The 22245-nt window shown below is 44.2% G+C and overlaps 4 protein-coding genes across 4 annotated transcripts; 2 read left to right on the forward strand and 2 right to left on the reverse strand.

Moving 5' to 3' along the window:
- Positions 1 to 2148: 2148 nt before the first annotated feature.
- H6S33_003711 (uncharacterized protein) lies at positions 2149 to 2469 on the reverse strand (the record flags this gene model as incomplete). The annotated part of the gene is made up of 2 exons (XM_044835082.1): positions 2149 to 2262; positions 2329 to 2469. The coding sequence occupies 2 exons, from the start codon at positions 2467 to 2469 to the stop codon at positions 2149 to 2151; spliced, it is 255 nt and encodes an 84-aa protein (XP_044692072.1).
- Positions 2470 to 13824: 11355 nt separating this feature from the next.
- H6S33_003712 (uncharacterized protein) lies at positions 13825 to 14335 on the forward strand (the record flags this gene model as incomplete). Its single annotated transcript, XM_044835083.1, has 3 exons — positions 13825 to 13924; positions 13987 to 14261; positions 14330 to 14335. The coding sequence occupies 3 exons, from the start codon at positions 13825 to 13827 to the stop codon at positions 14333 to 14335; spliced, it is 381 nt and encodes a 126-aa protein (XP_044692073.1).
- Positions 14336 to 18265: 3930 nt separating this feature from the next.
- Positions 18266 to 19291, reverse strand: H6S33_003713 (uncharacterized protein; the record flags this gene model as incomplete). Its single annotated transcript, XM_044835085.1, has 1 exon — positions 18266 to 19291. The coding sequence occupies one exon, from the start codon at positions 19289 to 19291 to the stop codon at positions 18266 to 18268; it is 1026 nt and encodes a 341-aa protein (XP_044692074.1).
- Positions 19292 to 20281: 990 nt separating this feature from the next.
- Positions 20282 to 22032, forward strand: H6S33_003714 (uncharacterized protein; the record flags this gene model as incomplete). The annotated part of the gene is made up of 4 exons (XM_044835086.1): positions 20282 to 20313; positions 20363 to 20448; positions 20509 to 21548; positions 21613 to 22032. The coding sequence occupies 4 exons, from the start codon at positions 20282 to 20284 to the stop codon at positions 22030 to 22032; spliced, it is 1578 nt and encodes a 525-aa protein (XP_044692075.1).
- Between the last annotated feature and the right edge of the window lie 213 nt (positions 22033 to 22245).

Here is a 22245-nt window from a genome sequence, read left to right on the forward strand (position 1 = left end):
CCGGGGTGTGTGTGATATGGAACGTGATATAATAGTTCCGGTCACGGATAATATAACCCAACACTTTCTCCCAATCGAAAATAAATTAAAAAAAAAAAAAAAAAAACCCACCCGCCCCGGCCCCAAACACAGCCCACCTGTTCTTCAGAAACAGGAAAGCCAAAGCCTGGAGCTTCATAGTCGAGACAGACGAATCTGTAGCTAGCTACATGTACTCGTAATTTCATAGCGTTTCCGAACACGACCAATATTGCATGACATGCAAAAAGGTGGATTTGGCGCTTTTTTGTATGGTATGCAATAGCAATCGTGCTCAGAAACGTCAGGAATTTACGAGTACTCGCATTCTCTGTTTCAGGCTCGGCCTCGACCGGCCGAGCTGCCAATCTTTGAAGGGGATAGATTGTAGGACCTTACAATTCCGGCGTTAAAAAATACCGGCCAGATAACCTATCGCTATATAGTTTAACGTTATAATACAAAACCAGCTAGGTACGCCCATTAAATCGCTTTTTATTGGGGGGTGTATTAATACCACGATATGTGTGCTAATAAATCGGTTTTTTTTTTTCGTCTTGGACAATGGCTCATGCATGGGATTCAGTGTGGCCCACGACGAGTTGCCTCTCCCCCCGAGGAGATCTGCTTTGGGTTGCCTCGAGCCATATATCTACACCTATGCCTCGAGTTGTCTCGATGCTCCTCGAGGTAGGCCTTGGCAGTGGGTTCTCAATAGTTCTTATCTGGTTCGATCACTCGGGGTGTATATTACACGAGTATCTCTGTTCTGGAAGTCCGAAGAGCCCGGTATATATTGAGTTGACTCGAGTCAACTCGAGGAATATACCATGTATCGAGGTACATCGGCCTCGTTGAAGAGTATACCTCGTGTCAGCTCGAGGAACGAAGTGCTTCGCCATCGTGGACCACACTGCATGGGATGTTGATTTGTCGTGACTGGAATTATATAACCAGCTGCCGGCGAGTTTGATTGCGGTTAAGTGGGCTGGCGGGTCATTGGCGGGATGGAGTTGGGAGAAGTGGGGTGTGTGGACGTAAGATGGCGGGATGGTTGGAGTAGTGGGAGGATGAGATGGGATGGGATGGGATGGGATGGGTGAGATGGGGATGCGGGAGCGGGTAGGTGTGCTAGTGATGGGTTCTTGCCAGATCGATAGTGCATGTACGTATAGTGCTCTCTCACTCATTACAACACTCGCCACCGCAATCACCACCACCACCACCACCACCACCACCACAGCTACAACTACACGTATATAAGTATCAACATCCATATCCAGCATATTCACCCCCGAAAACCAAAGGCCCGCAGCGTCAAACCTAACAACCTAACCCCACCTAATTTATATAACCCGACCCCATCATATCACGACACCACATCCGCAAACGTCGCAACATCATGTCAAATCCCCCACTGCATTGCAAGCAGTAGATCAGACACCGAGATACACACAACCACAACTACATGTAGCTTCACCGCCGCCGCCTGTGGCTGGGTGAGCACGGTATTACAACACCACAACACAACACACAGAGCGCGCAGCGGAGCTCGTAATATAGAACGATGTCGATCATGACAGCGACAAGTGTCGAGTGCTATGCCATGATGCAGACAGCACACCGCATACCTCCTGGTGCGGGACAGGGACAGGGGGGTTGGGCGTGGTTGCGTACATCTTACGTTTGAAATCCATCGTTGTTGAAAAAAAAAAAAAAAAGAGGGAGCAGGAGCAGCTAGCTAGCAGTAGAGTTGATTATCGACACCGAGCTAGGCAGGTCGCCAGGCCGGCCGGGAGTACTATGTAGTAGTACTCACCTATAACCAGCATATTAAGAAGCAGAAAGTACGAGTGGCAATTAAAGTCAGGGATTAACCTTACGGAGTGGCGCCGTTCTGCCACAGGCTTTGGCACCCCCGTTTGTGGTCCTTATGCTGGCAGGCGAGTAAATGAGTTCCGGGCTAGTATCGGTGGTGATGTGGGGAGTAAAGTGTGGGCGGAAGTGAGTGATAACTCATGAAGACGAGCGACTGGCTGCTGCTGCTCGCTGGCGTGCAAGGCGGGATATATATGTGGGTTTCAAGGGATGTACATAGTAGGTTCCGTGGTCTGGGCGGGGTGCTCATGGTTATGCGAATTGAGTAATTTTTTCTACCACATTTTCGGTCTTTGCGGTGGCCTTTAGATACGGGTGTGAATATTGGCAGGGTTTAAACCTGTTATCCATATCCCCGGCGGCGATCTAATGGACACCTTAGTATCACTTTAATTGTTCTAGGCAAAGGGGAGTATGGAAAGGGGGACGTACGGATTCAACTTTTGGCTCGACCAAGACGAATTGAGCGACGAGGTCCAACAGAAGGTTTGCTTTATCCGTATCTTTTCCTTCATATTTTCTAGATTCATCATCAAGTAACCTCTGCAGAAGTTCCCTCTTGCGCATAGCCATGTTCCTGCCTACATTCCTAACATGATGCTGCAACTCAGCGCGATCCTGCTATAGGGCGGAGGCTTCGGTAGCCAGATCTCCCAAAGTGATGCTGGAGAAGGTCATCTTGAGCGAGGATTGAGTGGTGGGGGTTCGCACTGTGTTGTGGTGTGTGGAGTTAAAGTGTATGTGCTAAGATCTTTGAGCTTCATCTACATTAGTACTTGGGTATGGGGGTATAACGTGGGGTAAAATTATTGTCTTATTGGATAAGTTAGCTACTTAAACCTTGTTTAAGAATATGCAATATGTATAGGGTTATTTGTATGGCAGAGCGGTGCCACTCTGCATATAAATAATACAAATAACGATTTTTCTAAACGGCATTTGATTGGTCGAGAGCGACAGGGGAGGTTTAATAAGCACGACGCATCCAAGTACTCTACTGAGCACTCACTAACGAGAGGAGGACCCCCATTGAAGGCCTCCGATTCCACCATGATTTGATACCCATAATCCAAAGTACAACTCGCGGTCGCGAGCTGGGCCACTACTAGTAGTAGTGCAGTCGTGTTAAGAAAGTCTTGGTACTGTGTAATGAGTGCTAACTAAGCTACATACTTGTCCTCCCCGTTGTGGCGCGTGGCGGTGGCGAAGCCACACGATAGAGGTAGCGAAAAGTGATAAGACAAATACACGTATTAACCGCAACATTCACTTATCGGATTCTGATCACTTACCCTCAGCATTGGCTGGTATGTTCTAACTTTATATAATACAAGCATTTACCGGCCTTTGGCCGGAGTAGGAACTGTTATGGCTTAAACAATATCAGTTTACCAACGCTTAAGATCACTGAAACCCCAAGATGCCCTGTGCACATATCTGATATACTATTTGGTTGACTCAAGTTATGTTGGAACCAATATCTACTGGCTGACTCAAACATATTTGATAGAATATCTACTAACTCCAACATATTTGATAGAATATCTACTTACTGGCAAACATATTTGATAGAGAAAAAGAAAACCCCTCAAACCTGGCCAATCAAAACCTTTAAATAACACATTGCATATCGGTATATCTATATACTTATTAGAAATAGCCTGCACCGTTATAAGTCTTGGCTATATAACAGGTACCCTAGTAAGTTAATAGAAATATGTATGCTGGCCGATCCTATCCCTTCGTCTGTAATCAGCATGCACCTGTGGCTTTCTGTGGCATTTTCCCGATTAAAGGAGTGATGTTCGTGCGCAGTTAATAACCAGGCCCTACGGTGAGCTCGACCCCATCCCCAAACTTCTTGGCAGTCATGTGATTTTTCTGCCAAAGTTTGGGGCTGGTGCGACTCGTGAAATTTTTGTATGGAGATGTAATGCCAAGACGCCAAGATTGAACCGGAACGGCGAAATGTTTCCGGACAGTCACGGAACCAAATTTGGGTTCCTGGAGAACTGAAATAGCGCTGTAAAATCCTCAATATTGTCCGGAACTAAATAGAAATATAGATTGATGATATCCGATGTGTATTATACATTCTGATGCAGTTATACTTGACAAAAACACGAAATATCTGGGTGCCTTCTGGACCGGAATGCGTTAACGGGTTCCGGACGCTGTCCGGAAACCACTTGAGCTCCTTGGAAACGAGTTGCACCAGGCTGGTATTTGGTTACGCCAACTTTCGCAGAAAGTCTTGGCATATCAACCACAAATACTAGACTGGGTACGAGGTCAGCCCTACGGCTGCCAAATATATAGTGTAGCAATAATAGATAGAGCAAGGTTTATGGCTTTACTGATAATAGGCCATTTGCGCAGACAGAGCTGGAGTCTTTTGCGCAAAGGGCCTAATAATATGGGGCCACACTTTCAATCGTAACTTGATTTGATGTACTCGGTGTTGTGCAAGCCCCAGGGCAATCCTGTGTTGCTTCGCTATCATTGACCTGAAGTCCAACAACTTCGCTTACTAATAACACCACGGCCCACCCTTCTTACGTGAGCTGGAAAGGACAGTGGCAACAATATTTTTTTGCTGAAGTTGAGACACCCGCCCCCCATGGCTTCTCGCGCCATATTATAGAGATTTTTGCGCTTCCCGCATTGCTTTTGCTTGCTTGGTTTTTTTAACCAGTAATCTGGCTGAGCTTATTATTAATCGATAGAATGTTGTGTGTGCATCAGCTTATCAAGCAATCTTTGGTAGTATAGTGGTTAGTATACTCGCTTGTCATTTCATGAACCGCGAGTGACCGGGGTTCAATTCCCCGCCAGAGAGTCCCATAAAATCCTGGGTGTCCTGTCACGGCTTCCATGGACACCCTATTAGCTGTTATTTGATATTGAACTGTCTCTATTATTATGGCGAAAGGAATCTTGATTTCAATTTTACTTTCCGCGAGATGGTATGAGGGTTGGAGAATTGAGTCTGATTAGTGGCTTATTTCCCATAGCAGCGCACACACAACATTCCTGTCCTAAACGCCTAAACAGCTAAATTCAATAAAAAGAGATAAAAACATGGAGCGCAGAGCCCGTCGAGACTCAGATTCTACAGTCTTTCTACATAAAATTCTCGTACTGGCGACGAATAATAAAGCACATTATGGCATGAGATGTCAGTTGTCGAATTGATTAAAACCGTGGAGAGAAATACCGAAAAAATGATCATACATGTTTTGGGCATGATATGTGAGCCCGATATCATTACAGAGAGTACCGTCGACCCGACTTGCACTGAGGGTAGACTCGGGGGTTACTTAGTTATACTGCGGGGAGAGACTGGTTTGATTATTGTTATCGGAGAGGTAAGAGGTAAGTGTAAGGAATACTTCCTTTATATCGAACTCAGTGTCCGAAACGAATCTAAGTTTTGCTCAGTTGTTGCGGTATTCAGAATTCTCTAGCTGCTAAGGCGACCGGTGATATGTTGAAGTGCTCTGGTCCGGGGGCTTTCAGGCATAGTATGAGTGTTTTGAAACGATAGGCTGACGATTACTTTTGTTTTGTTGCTCGCAGCCATATGCATATCAATCAAGGGAAAGGTAAGAGTTTACAGACCTGGCTTCGGTAGAATATTTTGACAATAACGGCGTATTGCTAAGAAATCGGTTCGTCATGGTGAGTAAATAGCGTTTTTCCCGTGCCAAAGTGAGGAGTACATGCATATGCTCTGCCCCAGCATTGTCTGACATGAGCGGGTTTGAATGCTTTCTCGTAAAAGAATACTAAAATGAAGCTCTTCTGAAATGATGGGAGTCGATCGGGGATGAGAGCATTGCCGGGTAGGCTCGACGACCCATGTGTAAAGATTTCCCTCAAAACTATCATTACCTGGTGCTATTACCTATTTAGCGTGCAAGGTCACGACGGTGTTCGCACCAGAAATTGGAAATTCTCTTTCTTACTCAAACGAGTTATCCTTGATACTATCGTTACCAGGTGTCGCTACTAACGTTTTTGACCTAGTACCGTGTCAGACTGGGAATCGGGTCGTTACCATACAAATTTGGTTGTGGTTATTGCCGAGCCTTTTCGCCTCCAAGATTTTTGTGAAGATTTTAGTGCTGTTGCCATACGACCCGATTCTAGGTCTGACACGGTACTCGGTCAAAAACGTTACCTCTTTGACGAGCTGAACCTTGGTAAAGCTCAGGCATATTTCGGGATTCGTAGAGATCCCTGCTTTTGGCGGCAAAGAGTCATTTGAGCTGTGAGTATGTCATCAATTCACACCACGGGGACAGAGGGAGAGAACTTTACTTCATGTACAGTCAATGCTCTGAGCGTAGCTGGAGAGATAGAGAAAGAAATATGGGATATATTAACTCGAAAAATACTAATAAGATATCTCTAGCATTGCTACGTACACACATAGAGCAGAACATGATATTCCTGGCTTTAACGTGTTTATCTGATACCAGCGGATAATCTAGCTGATTCTAGACAGCACGCATCGAACAAGGCTCACACCGCTCATAACCATATCCCCAGGTACGGAGAGTTCGGTTCAACTACAAGGTAATGATTTCCTCCAGTACTATCATTGGCCGGAGCATTTATCTATAATCTGGTGTACAGAACCCTATCGAGGGGTCAACCGTTTCCCTTGTGAAGATCATGGAGCATATCGACGAAGCATCATATCGGGAGAGGGACGGGAGTGTCGTGGGGTCAACCTGAGTGACGCGAGCGGTGAGGAATTATCTTCATGTTTTGATGCGGTCGGTAGTCTTGAGAGTACAGGAAAGAGAAAAAGAGCGTAAGTTTAGTTACAGTGGGTCGATTTGTAGACGAGAATCGTTAGAATCAGTAAATAGTCATGATAAAGAGCTGCTAGTAGTACTCTTTACAACTCTGTTCGACATTAGCAGACTACTGAAATTCCTAGGACTACCGTTAATTCTCGAGAAATCCACTATCCCCGCTTCGCTAAATCTTAATTCCGGGTGAATCCGTGAAGTTTGATACGCCAATTCGCCTTGGTTCGGACTTACCACATACAAATACGGGGATAGTGGATTATTCGAGAATGAACGGTATAGTCACCATCGACTCAGCTCAATAGTGTAGGACGAGCATGGATGCGCAGGCCAACTAGACAGGCATCTCAACAGCATATCTTTAGTAAATATCATGTATGAGAGTCTTTTGGAAGTCTATCGTGGGAATGGGAAGCTCTCAGCTCCAAGCTCGATTCAAACTACCAGTTGTTGACACGTGAAATTAATGATAGCCACTTCGAAAAACACCGTACGATAATTTTCTGCCCCATCACTACTTTCTTTTGCCCTGATTTTCCACATCCCGGGAAACCTCCCGATGGAAGTCGACCATGTGGAGTTGCAGAACTCCTCAACGGGAACTACCGCACCACACCTAAAAGGCACTTCTGTCTCACTACAACCATAGAACCTTGTACCAACTCTCCTTCTACACCAATCGCGAGTGAGAAATAGGTAGTTAATTACACTACTCTACTAAAACCTACCCCATCGATCTCCTGGGAGATAACCCAAGGTGCAACCATGTACTTAAATTTAGCGGACAAACAAATCCAGCCTTGAAGGCGAGTTTGTGTAGATGGCCCACTTTTTTCACTTTCTGTAGACCTAGATGTACGCCTAGGGGTAAGATCGGGATATGGTGTATGATAAAGTGCACTTTTGTCTGGCTGGGACATTCATTGGTTGGTGCGCTGATATGCAATTATGCCAGGAACTAATGACTTAGTTTGATCAGAATATCGAATGCATACTCTATATATCTAGGCTATGCAGGCCGACTGTCAATCCTTGGATGTTACCCAGACGCAATTTACACAATGATCGTTGGTTGATGAGCGGGATGAATGGCCATGGGTGGATTTGAGAGGGTGTAGTTTTAAAGGCACATCAAAGCGAGTGATCAGTCTGGTAATAGCTGGGCTTCGTGTTGACACAGGGCTGAAAAATGGCAGTTTTTGAGTCGCAAGAAGTGGAACGATTGTACATATACATGGGCACTAATAGTCCGAGGGAAATAAATCTGACACAGTCTATGAGCTCATTGATGTGAGAGCCTAGACCCGATGAGTCTGACCATGATTGCAGGCTACCCACAGGAATCAGAAAGAATAAAGCTAGAGCCTGAATGATGACTGCCTCTATCATTTAAGAGCTCTATGCCCCGGCAACGCCGAAGATACGACTGATGTACATAATATTTTTTGGTAATTGGTTGACCATTGAGCTTTGAGAGCCCAATACTCACTGCATCTGTGTATCTATCAGAGTGATATGGTGTGTGAATTAACTCTCGACTTTAAAATTCGACCCCTAACCCACAGGCGTTGAGATATAATTTGCCCGATTTCCCCATATATGAGGCTTCATAGCTCAAATATCAATGATCAATGAGTTGGCTTAGTATGAAAAGACGGCGTAGAGTTTCAAAACCGAAGTTGAGATCTTGCTGCGCTGGCTAAATGAATCATCCAGGATTGTCTGCTGATGTGGGGCTAGGGTTGGTTCCTGTAATTCTTCATATGGGCCGGAATTAAGCACGCCAAATCAATTTAGGTAAGTTATAGTACCTATTTGAAATAGGAAGAATCTAAGCATAAAACTAGTACTATGTAACTCTTGCGTTCATCTTATCTAGAAATTTACGTCAATAAGCCTTCCATATACATTTTTTCTCAGACTATTTAAAATAATCCTGACTGAGTTGTTTATGTTTAGCTTTGAAGAAATTACACGTGTAACTCTTTCAAATGTTAAGACCCTGAGGTCCTTTGTCTTCCAAATTCACGGGAGGTTTGAGAGCTCTCCAATGGAGCTTTATTTATAGTTTTCTGAATATCAGGCCTGTAAAAGAGGGATTTAGAGACCGATCGTCAAGCCTGATACGAATAAAAGGAAGCAACTAACCTATTCGAAAACATTGCTTCTATGGAAAGTGCCGTCAATGCCAATTTATTATAATGGAGATTCATAGGTTGTTTGTCAAGCCTTGGGTTATGTGTGCAGGGAAGAGAAAGAGGGTTCACAACTTTTGTGGGGGTTTATATCCGGCCGAACCTTCGCACCATGATCATGAATTATGTCATATAGAGGACAGATAAGGCGGATTAAACCCAATTTTCTTTCTCCAATTCATGATCATGAGATTATTGATTACTGGTTTTCCTAGTATTGCGAGCTTAAAGAGCTCACTGAAACCTGATACTAAGGATGAAGCTAAATCTTAATGAAGTCGGGGCGGTTACCGTAACATGAAACAAGACAAGACGGAACCAACCTAATCTTCTCGATGTAATCATGGACATGCAGGAGGAGCTTTGTACCTATCGCCTATTATGTCATTCTCAATTGACGGGAATTATTTAGGAAACATATCATCAGATCGCCGTTTCGTCCTCTTTGGCACAACAAGCCATACCACGTTACTTTTGTATTGATCTTACTATATCATGAAGTGCAGTGTATACCAGCGGGCTAGCATAATGCATGGAATTATGTTGACAGTAGAACCCGTACCCGTAGGTTCGTGACGTTTCCGAACACGACTGCTATTGCATACCATACAAAAAAGCGTCAAATCCACCTTTTTGTGTGTCATGCAATATTGGTCGTGTTCAGAAAAGCTATGAAATTACGAGTACTCGAGAAGAAATCCTGCATTCAAACACCTGTTTTGAGTCGCGATACAGCACTAAGGCTCATAATTAAAGGTCGTACAGGTCACATGTGTATCTTATTGCCCTTCTACTATAGTCTCGTAAAAGCTTGTTATACATGCATGCATGCAAGGGGGTAGGTACAGCTTTTATTTTCAGGGTATGGAGAAGAATATTTCCATAGAACATATTAGTTAGTACCGATTGATTGATATTGTTTAATTGGCGGCGGAGTATTTTCCTTTGCTTTCTTTCGAGCGGGGTTGTTTTAGAACTCCCGTGCGGTGCAGTGCAACACGAGCACAAGAGTGCACTCTTTGGTATTTTATCGTTTATAATGTCTTCTTCTGGAGGGTTGCAATCGAAGCACCACATACAGTACCAGGGAATCAAGATCTAGACACCGGACCCAAGTAATTTATTTACCCGTTTAAGTGAGAAATATTATAATACCCTAGTCTCTGGAGGAATGTAGTAACAACCACATTCTTGTTTCTGACAACATCAATTCATATATTCGGTCGTGTACCCCGAGATCACGTGGCTCCTAGTGGTACAAATCGATCATGGACCAGCCTTGCCTAAACAATTATTATTTCTATTGATTAAGATTCCGAAGAATTTAGTACAGTACTGGAGATTTCGGAGTTATCTCGGTGATGTCAGCCTTACAAAGGCAATAAACCTTTCTACTCTTGATATGGACGGCGAATAGCCAGCCTGAAGCTTTGACTCTTATATATGCTCGGAGAAATGATTATATGAGTATTATGCGGATGATTCCCACAAAATGCGAGATCAAGGATGAATTGGTAGGCTACCTATTCCAGGAAGGTTAGGATTATAGAAAATTCTAGGGATAGGCCAAGGAGCAGGAACTTTGTCTTAGCCAGTGAAATAGAAATGACCGCAGTTTGTAAAATTGAATAATTAACTCATGATCACTCCCGATGTCAAGGTGACATCAACAAGGGTAGGTTAAAAAGATTAGTTGTCCTAGTGGCGTTGAGGTATGGAGCAATGATTTGGAATATTTCCTCTGTGTGCGATCGTTGATATCATTCCTCAAAACCACATGTACGTGCGCTATCAACTTTAAGTGAAGGTACCTATCCGTCATCGCTCACGGACCCATGGTGGGTTTTGAATGATTCAGACTGGGATCGAAATCAAGTTAGTTGCTAATAATATACCATATCCGCTGCCGAATGTGAAAGAAAGACTCGTATTCACGTATCGGAACAATCAATGCTTTAATGAATCACAGATTATCACTCGCTGATAGCAAACAACAGCAGTCTCGCCTATTATTCCTGGGGTCATGCTATGGCTTTTAAAAACGGCCATATCGAGGAGTTTATTAGGGCTGATTGGGTGATCGTAAGCTGACTGACGGTAAATTGTTGCACAAAGGCAGATCAACCGTCAATGTGAAAAGAATAACCTATGCGGCCGTCCGTATCGACACGTGCACGAGGATGGGCCTTAAAATATATGTTAGATCACGCCTAGAAATTAGCTTAATACCATTAAAGACAAAATTTAACCTTAAACACAGGTTCACGAGTAGACAAAAAGGACAAAGAAAAGCCCGCGATACGTCCAGGTGGGCACGGGCTCGCCTTCTGAGGAACCAATGGGCTTATTAATTTCAGCAACCCTAGGTCTCACCTAATTAGATTTTTTATATTAACACTCTATTATGTGGACATAATGGTTTTCGATATAGTGTGGATGTGTAAAGATCGCCAACGCAGGCCCTCAACATTGGATGGATCGTGGAGAAGCAGATGCCAAGATGCAATAGTTGCTATCAATAGTAACACACATACAGCCAGGTCCGTATTACTCGCGCCAAGAAACATTCTCTACAAAGTGCGAAAGTATGCGATACTAGTACATTCTTCAAAGAAGCGCACAAGATTAATAGAGTCCGCTTGAATGTGTCAACTTGATTACTGAGAGACAAAAGCGATTGATCTGGACCTACTAAACCTTCAAGTTACCCAATGTAAACTACAAGTACTGAAGAGTAGTAAATGCTACAGGCAGATTCCCGAGTGTAACACTGATTTAGTGATTTTTTTCTAAAGGTGAAAGCAGTGGATATGCATATGACAGTATATGCCTTTGCGAAGAAGCTTCTGGTATGCGTCCAATCACCTTACCGTTCAGTACCTGTTGAATGGCGGGGAAGATAAGTACCAACTCAACTTCCTCGGGATTGTCCCGACGGTAGTGTGCCAGCGGTACCTCGCCTGATCTCAATAGAAGCTTAAATTTAGCATAGAAGTGGTTATGTGGTTGTACACAGGTCTCATTGGCCTTTGGATGGAGATACCAGAATACGGGGTAAGCGAATGATGAGCGAAACCCCAGAAGTTCCGTACGGAACTATCCGTTTGAGCTATTACACGCCTACAAATCAAGTAAAAGTGCCCTACCACCTTAATATTTACGTCCGAGAACGTAATTAACTCGAGTACTAATATTAGGTTTACAGAGATCGTACTCGCAACTGCAGGTATTTGGTACCCGAAAATGCAACCCACTCATATGAAATTGCTAGATCTACTGGTTTTCCAATGAAAAAAATACACCTCAGAGCCGCATTTTCTGTTACCTATTGGCTGTCGCGAAAATAAAACGATCGGTTCCCATCTGTGGCTTTCTGCCAAGAGATACAGAACTTCAGGTACCTTTTAGTTCCATGGAGCAACCTAGCACACCCAAATAGATGCGGGTTGAGGTAAATGTAGTCATATCGTTCTCGTAGTATTGCAATTGAGTTGTCTTTTTGGGTGCATCAAAGTGTCCTTTGCTTCCGTGTAAAAGTGCAACAACAGGCACTATTTTCTAAGATAGTAGTACGGCAGCTGAAAGAGAGAAAATAAAAAGATGTTGTGGGTATTCAAGGGCAAAGATTGAGTGATGGTGAGCATCGCGCGGAGAGGAAGCAAAGCTTCTCGAATATTAGGAGTAGTATAACCTGGCTCATGTGATAACTGTGACCAATATAGGAAACCCGTGAAGATTATTACCATGAAACGAGCCCTATCAATATGATAAAAACGCCTTACCATGATACAGAAATAGACTTCACCACATGTGATATGCCTATAAGCTGAACCTGCTTCACAAAGCATCACTCTGGTGCACATGATGATCGTGTCACGATGGATGGAACACTCGAAAGGCCTCCTTTATACACACAAGATCCTCTGAAAGACAGCACTAGCTAGTAGTACTTGTTCTAGGCTTGCTGGGAAGTAGTCTTATTTCTTCGCGAGCGATATGTTTAGCCATTAGAGGCTACTGACAAAGGAACTGAAGGTAAGCTGGACACGTCAGAAAAAGAGCTTAATGCAAACTTGTAGCGTCATTGAGCTTCGATGGTGGGTGATACGGTGCGATGAGTGAAGGCCCATCGCAGCAATCCATATGTCATCGGGCAAAGCAGTGTGTTACCAATTGGAATAGTGTTTCCTGGCCTAGTGACGTTGATTGAAATTAGAATTCAATCTTCGGCGTACTAATTCTTCTGAATGGTGAAGGATAACTATACAGAAGTTCCCCAATGAGAGAATTCGCAGTACTCAAATGAGTGTATTAAAAACTTTAGGCCAACCATCAATTTTGAAAAATGCTGGTTGCAAAATTGATGGCTGCGGGGAGAAAAATTGATGGTTCCATGTCGATCCCCATAAAAAAATGGGTTCAAAACTGCTAGTTGCGGGAACCGTTGTGCTGGGTGGCAAATAGCATTTTTCGAAGTTGATCGTTGGCCTAAGGTTTCTATTAACAGGTTTAGACATCGCCCGGATAGCATGTACGATGTCGATTAATCTTGAGTCCGAATTTCGGGTACCTCAAGAAGCCTAAATCTGATTGGTTTACTAGTACGAGGCTATTTTCATGATTATTAGCTGTTTCCAGTGGTGTGGAGTAGAAGAAATTTACCGACAGGAATCAGGCGCAACCTCTCGTGCATTTTTGCCCCACCCCGATAGAGATCGAGCCTCTGGTGACCTCGACAGAGTTGACCGTGGTCCCTTGAATATACTCATATCATAGAATATTCACCTTGATAGTCGTGAGAAATAGTATATAAAGACCTCCGAGAACCCTCAATTGATATCCAGACAACCAGCCCTCAACTGAGTATTGCAGACCCAACATCTACAACTTCAACAACAGAGACATTCAAGATGGCACGTTACTCCTCTTTCTTCTCCTACCTCCTACTTATCTTCCTCATCGGAATCTACACCACCCAAGCCTTGAGCGTCGGCAACGAAGGAGATTTTGGTAAGTAACTTTCAGTTCCATACTATACCGTGGACAATACTGATATTGATCCCCATCCACAGAGAAAAGGCAAAGTTGCCCGTACGATCAGAAATGTGGATACGCATGCTGCAAGCCCGACGAGAAGTGCGAATACAACAAGTGCGTTCCCAAGCCACCAAAGTGCGATACCTACCATGGCGAGTTCGTGTGCGGAAAGTTCTGCTGCAAGAAAAACGAGGAGTGCAAAGACTACAAATGTGTTCCCAAGCAACAATGCGACTATGGCGAAACAATCTGCGGAAAGAATTGCTGCAAGAAGGACGAGAAATGCGACTACGGCGTGTGCAAGAAGAACGTAAGATTTACGCTCTAATAAACTAGCAAAACTCCCAATGAACCCTTTACTGACCTGTGACTTTCAAGACTTGATACCTGCTGTCCAACTGGGCAGATTCTCTGCTCCGGAAAGTGCTGCGCTGGAAAATGCGAGTATGGTATCTGCAAGGGTGTTTACCGTTACTTCTAAGTTTTGGGAGTAATACGGGGTCCGGTTTTTCTTTGAACAATGTTCATTACTAGTCTGTCTCTTTCGTTGATCGCTATCGGGTAACTTCAGGTGGTTGGAAATTTCCTTATAACGCTCACTGGTTTTCGTTGTACGGTCGAAAGAAATGAACATTTTAACGGTGACTATCCGAAGTTCATTGTAGACTCATTGATATTCTTCTCCCATTGGCTCTGACATTAGAGCTTCTTTCGGGATGAACTATTCCCGATCCAAAAGATAGCATAGGTAAAGGTGAACAGTTGGCGATGACGCGATCCACTAGGAAGTTTATCGTACGTGTGGGGAGATAATTTCTGCAGAAATGATCTGATAACCTTTGGATGCCATTTGATTTGATTTTGAATTTCTAGGTGATAACGAAACTCATGAAATGGAATTAAATACGCCTGGAGTGAGCAGTGTTAGAGATTATTTAAGAAGATATCGAAACGAAGTAGAGAGGTAAAGGGGCTGAGCATCCTCTTACAAGAGAGGTTTATTATAAATTGTGGGTTGCACATTGATGTCGTTTTTTCCTCAGCTATGGCGTTATCTTTACTCTCGTTTCCGCAATCTCATCGACTCTACAGCGGGAGTCGGGTCGTGGTCTTTTAAAAGCTGGAAGGCTCTGGCACAACACAGAAAGAACGCATACGCGTCCTTCGCAGATCCAAGCCAATTCTAGGGCATCTCCCGCATTGAGAACCCGCTACATAATGAAGGCTGTACTTCAATATGATCATCAGAGCAAATATAGCAGATCTCTCGGATTCACAGCTGCAGTTCTCATATGTGGTCTTCTGGGCGATGTAAGGACTAATCCCCGGCCTTCATTCTTGCTGTATCGTCCAAATTGAAGCCGTGAGCGTCTCAACATCTCCAACTTACCATGAAATCTTGGAGGTGGTTAATGCCTTCGTGACAGGACTAGCGGTTTTATGCAGGCACTGGTTCTAAATGCCAAGAGATCAGTATTCATCATGATAAGATGCGATAAGATAACACTTAGATATTACCGCCCAGGGATGGCAAGCGTACAGACACCTAAGCTTCCTGTGGCCGATAAAACACGTAATACAACACAAAAATCACATGAGTGCAGTCTTCAGCCATATGTCTATAGAAAGGTACATGTAGTTTTCAAGAGAAAAAGTATTCCATTTGGCATCGATCGGGACGGAAATATCTTGGCCACACACGTCCACCGCCTACGAACCCGAAACCAAGCAAGAATATCCCAGCAGACGAAACCACGGCCATAGAACTTGACCAAGTCAGCCAAAAGTACCCCCCAAACCCATATGTATGCTCAATGGACAAAAAAACACCGGCAGGTAAAGGTGCAATCACAGGTTCTCACTCGATAAGAAGGGTCCTAGCATAAGCCTACGGTATATTGCTAGAACAAAGGAATCTATAAATAATCGTATTATGAGTCAGACTGAACAGTTAGAATATGAAGATATAGGAAGGGAAGGACTCCATAGCGAAACGGGCTTATAAATCACAAAATATCACTCGGTATCCAAAAAGATTGCCTTCAAGAAATAAAATGGAAGTCTCAATTGTACCGGTTAAAACCTGACTGTAATCCCATATCTACACCCAAGATACATGCCGGTAATAGGACCCCATCACACACCACTTCCTGCCATAAATTAACCTCGGGAAATAGTCTCATCTATAGGTAATTCCTCTGTAGATCCAATTTACACACGAGAAGTTAATTAGCCCCGGGGCAAGAGGCTAAACTCAATATGTTGCTTGGTATACGTAAGGAGATAGACTTTCATGCTTAAGGTTAGTTTTCTGGCTCAGAAGCCATAAATCATCCCCTGTTGCTCGGTTCATGGCTTTCAACTCTTCATGTGCAGTTTGGGTCTGGTAGGTGGCCGATTCTCCAGAAATGAATTGTATGACTCCTATGTGTATATTCATTCCATTTTACCCCTTACCCCTATATGTATTCGATACCTGGGATCGTATGCTAGAACAATGCTTCACAGGGTGATATTGCGGGGGGATTATAATTCACACGGTGTCGTATCTATCAATCGTGTTAGGACAGTGAAAGACTCTAATGGTAACTGTGGGTGGAGCTGAGTTACCTATCAAAAATTTCTCATGTATTGCTTGCTGTACTCGCAATCATCCAGTCTCTTTGTCTTGATGCCAGTTTCGAGATATGCCAGCAGAACATAAGTCTGTCAAAACAAAGCCAGATCCCACGAGATATTACTGGGAAACAGGAACCCGCCTTGCCATCAAACACACCTCACCAGCGCAAGACTCGCCGCCGTAATCCTACTCCCAGCTTGTCATACAACCAAGAGGTAGCGCCGGACAATCAAAACCTAACCGGACAATCTGGAACCCGCTCTTCCTCCGCCATCGGTTTTATACACAACCGGAGGAACCTCATATCGCGAAGGGTAGGCCTGTATGTTCTGCAGCGTGTCGTGGAGCTGGTGGTCATGCCGGATTTAGAACAGGACTTATCTTAGACTGTAGGGGGCTCGAGATATATAGTGCGGAGCTTGGTCGATTGACGGAGATATCCTCACTCAGGATCGAGCTAGTACGTACGTTAGGCCGCGCATTAGTATTTCTCCTATATTCCGGTGTTATCGTAGATAGTAAGGCTAGGTAGGGGGGTGGATATGAAGGTTAGCGGAGGGGAAAAATGGCCGGCATGATGAGTCGGAGGCTTGGATAAAGAGAGGTTTGATACGGTAGATTTTTCGGGAGATATGAACGCAGGACGTCGACGCGGTGGATGGGCGTACGTACACCTGATATCCCAGATCCCGGTTGTCCTGATCTTAAAAGAAAAAAAAGTTGCGTTGAGATCAAATCTACGTATACATGCACGCCTAAAAATCCGAGCTTGAGTCTTTCCAACTTCCCACATAAGCCTAACTCTAAGACCAATCAATATAACCCTAGCCCTGACATAGTCTAGCCCACTAGTAGTTAGTGTTGATGTGGGATCACACTCATAGCACCGACGTGATATAAGAGGAGATGACCCCCCCCGCCTCTCTCTCCCCCTTCCACCTTCAATCACATTCGGATAGCGAGAAACCATCCAGCGACATAAACAACTATACATGCGGCCACGCGTTTCTCTAGATGCTATTCTATCAATATCATTCAGATATCGTGAACGGTGAACCTGAAATGACGATTCGTATGAGATTGTTTCTTTTAATTTATTTCAATACCATCGTGTCCTGGATGTACTTCTACGTACAGTCGCTTCATATTTAGAGCAACGACGAAACTGGCCGAACAACGAATAGGTACTTTTGGCAGCCAAAAGTGTAACACCCAGGTCGACGATATCTAACCAAGCGATTGGCTGAAATTACACAAGTATTTATGCTCAAGGTTCTTGGTTGGTCATCGAGGGGTAACTGTGCTGGTGCCAGTCATATTAGGAGATTTTAACAGTAACAGTGGATAAAATATTGCGCAGAGGCATATCTAGGTCCAGAAGAAAAAATATTAGAACCCGGGCTAGGCCGCCTTGATTTGGATCGTTCCAGACACAGATCATAAACTTGTTCTGTCTCGTTTACAAAGTTCGTTAAGATCAGCAGGTCAACACGTTTGTTGTTGTTACACACCGGTACCTTTAAACTTTTATCGGGAATATCAGGAACTTTTATTGGTACCAGAGAGTAGGCTAATTGATCGGCGTCTGTAATGACACCAATAACATAGGAAAACCAGGCTATAGAAAACATTCTCTGCCAAGGAAATAAACCCAGAATGATATACGGAAAGACGTACTATCTGGATGGGATATTCTAGGCTATGGCGATGGAGATATTTGGGTCCGATGCATCCGTTCTATCTTCCGGGTTTGAAGAGAGGCCTTGCGGATTCTCTTTAGAGACTGGTATCGAGTGTGATAGAGTGACAGCTTGATCAGGTGGTGATGAATCCTTCCCTGAGTCATCTCCCTGATTGGGGGAGACGTCTTGATCACCATACTCTGACTTACTCCCGTTTTCGAGGCTCACCTCAATCAGGTCACCCATACCCCTCTCTTCTTCGTCGTCCTCAATATCAGTGCCATAGTCATCATCATCATCGCTAGCTTCCTCATTCACCTTCGGTCCCCTCCATCCCCACAACGCTTTCCATCGTGTCTTCTCACCGAGGGATGGTAGGCCGACATCTCGACTGAATAATCTTCTGAACTTGACCTTACGGTAGCAAACACCAACGATCTGCTCGCCAGCTGATTCCAGAAGGCTCATGCGGCCAATATCGTGATCACTAGTGCGTTGGACAGCGGTGACAGTGCTCAACATCGTGTTCAATCGTTCGAGGGCGCCTCCCGTGGGAAGAGCCGGTGCATTCGCGATACCGCTCCCTGTTCTCCCGTAATTTTCGAATGTCTTAAGCTTCGCATCGGTGACGATAAAAAATCCGACAAGCATGAACACATCATCTTTATCGTTCAGTCTCCGCTGGAGCCAGATGCGCGTACTTTCTGTCCCACATGCATTGTGGAACCAGGTGCTGTGGTTTCGGAGGTGGTGAGTTATTACGAGCCGAGTTTTCAGTTCAAAGCCCGTTTTACTCTGCCGCTCCTGTGAGATGGAGAGGAGTTCAGTGAGGCAAGAGGTAAATCTCGAGGTTTTAGAGGATTTGTTGTTTATGCTGTATTCGCCCTGGTCCTTTGTTTCGTATTCGTCTTGAGATGGACGGCCAGGGAAGGGCTCGTGGACTTCTTGATAGAGATTCTCAGTATTGGTTACTAGGCAACCCAGACGGAGCGACAGGGGCGAGGGAAAGTTTGGTAGGGGAAAGGAGCCTGAAGACATGAGAATAATATCTATGTCTAAAAGAATAGGTTGATCTTGAAAGTGGAAGAGAAGATGAATTCACAGGATACCAACAGTGTTAATAAATGCGGGGTAAGTATATTGGTTTTCTGCGTTCTCTCACCCCCCAACCTCCGAAGTAGTGTAAGGCTGTTAATATTTTGAGATGAGAATAGAATTAATGCACTTGAGCGGCGCTGGACTAGCTGGATGATTCGAAATGATAGGTTTAGTTTGTAAGCAACATACATCGTATACGTAATTTATGGCATTCCAATGTAGGCAATATCCATTCCAACTACATATATATCTAATGATTAGATCTATCGCCTAAACCCAACTTGAGGCAAGCAGGTTGACATATGTATGTATCCTAGAGTTCCTTGAGCGGTGAGTCTTATCAGTAATGCATATATATAGATACATGGCCTTAACATGTGACAAGCGCGCGCCAAGCTTCGTTGCATGCCTTAATTCAAGTCAGTCATATTTAAACCGCCAGCTTTCTCAACTTGTAAAGTAACCTGAATTGATACTCAAGAAAAACTTTTAATCACCAAATCATCCTCTCGTTAAACAAAATACCTTCATCCATGGTAACATATCCGTTAGCCTATCGATTCCGAAGATCTTGCGTCGAGGCGAGAAGACGTGGAATTCTGAGTTGGCAAGAGGCCAGAATTAAGTTGATAGTAAGTGCACACCCTTTGACAATCAATGGGCGCCCATGTTATAGGGTCTTCAGCGTTTATCGACAAAAAAAAAAAACTGATAAGCTGTGGAGTTCCGATAGATCACGAGGCCTTTGAGTGGCGACTTAGCTGGACAAACGGTTTCTCTAGATCTGCTCGTATGCTACAGACGGCATTATATAATAATTTGTGGGATCCCATACCCCAGCCCCATATCCCATATCCCATATCATAATCACATCCTCACTATACACGCTTAGATAAAGAGCGCAATCAGTTATAAAGCAGAGTCGCTAAGATGCATACATGTATGTGTAAAAATTGCATGCAGTACGTATATTAAAATCTTAGAATACTAGAGGATGTTGACATGTTCTAGGGAGGCTCTGGAAGCTTTACTACGCGGAGACACTTCGGAGTGTAGAGTTGACAAGGATCTTATCTTGCTTTATGAAAGCTTCAGAAGTACGCAGGAGCTCAAATATCTTGATATCGCCGTTGAACTTGTTGAAACATCTCGTGCAGCGGATTCATCGAATCGTATCTTGGGACTTGAACACCTGTTATCGCATCTACAAAGTTTGAGATCTGGATCAAGAGTTGTTTTCCTGACCATTGCGATCTCCCCATGTATAATGACCACCGATGTATGCGGAGAGGCAGCACAATCGGCTATCACCAGCGAAAGCCTGGTGGACACATACACGCTCAAATGGGATCAATTGGAAATCTTTCTGTTTCCTGGATTTGAACGGTTAAAGGAAGCAGAACTCTTAGAGATATCGCACAGCGCCATTCAAAAAGAACTCTCAAACTTACCTATAGGGCATCACGATCGGCGCAGGCTATTACTTCACATGGGGCTACACTTTTATCAAAGATATGATCGGTCGGGAAACCCCGAAGATTTATGGAAATCAATTGAATATACGGAAGAAGCAGACAGAGTCGAATCCTGCTCCTGCTACTACGTACTGCCGGATCTAGGCCACTACCTCTCAGATAGTTATAAACGTTTGCGTATTAACGAAGATATTACGGCCGTAGTTTATCTCGCCAAGTTGAAATTTTCGGAATTACCTGTTGGGCACCCCGATCGGGAAGACGCGCTTGAAAGATTACAAGCCAATCTTTTTCATAAGTATAAAAAATACGGAAAGCTCCTTGATCTAAACAATGCTATCAAGATAGGCGAGGAGGAACTGGCGATTATTTCTACAGATGACCCTAGGCATTGGGCTCGTTTATCTAGCTTGGCTTCACTCCTCGAGGCTAGATATAGCCACGACGATATAGGTGCTCTTGAGGATCTTGATCAGGCGTTAGAGTTCACCATTGAGGCAATCAAGAAAGCACCGAAAGATGACCCTGAGCTATACATACATGAATACTCCCGAAAATCTGGACTCCTTAAACTAAGATATCCAGCTTTACGGGACCCCCAAGACCTTGAGGATGCCATCGACCAGGGTCCCGGAGCGCTCGAGGAAGTAGTACCTAAACACGCTCGATGGGCGTTCTTCCTTTCCCTAGTTTTTAAAACGCCAAATGATTTCGAGGACTACGTAAGGGTTGTTAAATATGGTGATAGATTCGAGGTTCGAGACCTAGCTAAAATTCCTGGATAAGCGTGGTCAATCGGTCCATTTCTCCGCTATGTCATATCATTTGGGAAAAAGATATGAAGCCTCAGAATCCTTGGATGATCTAGACAATGCTATTGAAATGTCAATCATGGCACTTGAGGCGACACGACTCGCTGGCGACGATGCGGCGCCTACCTTGATCCAACTTAGCTCCCAACTGGGGTCTCGGTTTGACAAGTCCAACGCATTGGAAGATCTAGAGAAGGCTATAGCACGAGCTAAGGAGGCAGTTGTAGCGATAGATGGAAGATCGCCTAAGAGCTTGCGGAATATGTTACACGATTTGTCTATTTTACTTTTCGCCAGGTATACTCGACTCGATAACCTAGGAGATTTGGACGATTCAATAGAGTACCAGCGCCAGGCACTGGAAGACGTTATACCGATATGCGCATGTCTATAATGTACTGTCTCTATTTTTTCTATTATTGGAACGGTCTGATTGGCTGCTGAGTGCAGGGATGTTGATTAGTCAGCACGACACATCAAAGTACTGAGCACTCACGAGAGGAGGAGGATGGAGCCGAAGGCCCCTCATGATTGTAGAGGGAGAATTAAATTTTATTTGATACCCATAACTCAACGTACAACTCGCGGTCGCGAGTTGGCACACCCC

The sequence above is a fragment of the Morchella sextelata genome (assembly GCF_020137385.1).
Source record: "Morchella sextelata strain SCLS chromosome Unknown scls_15, whole genome shotgun sequence".
Classification (NCBI taxonomy): domain Eukaryota; kingdom Fungi; phylum Ascomycota; class Pezizomycetes; order Pezizales; family Morchellaceae; genus Morchella; species Morchella sextelata.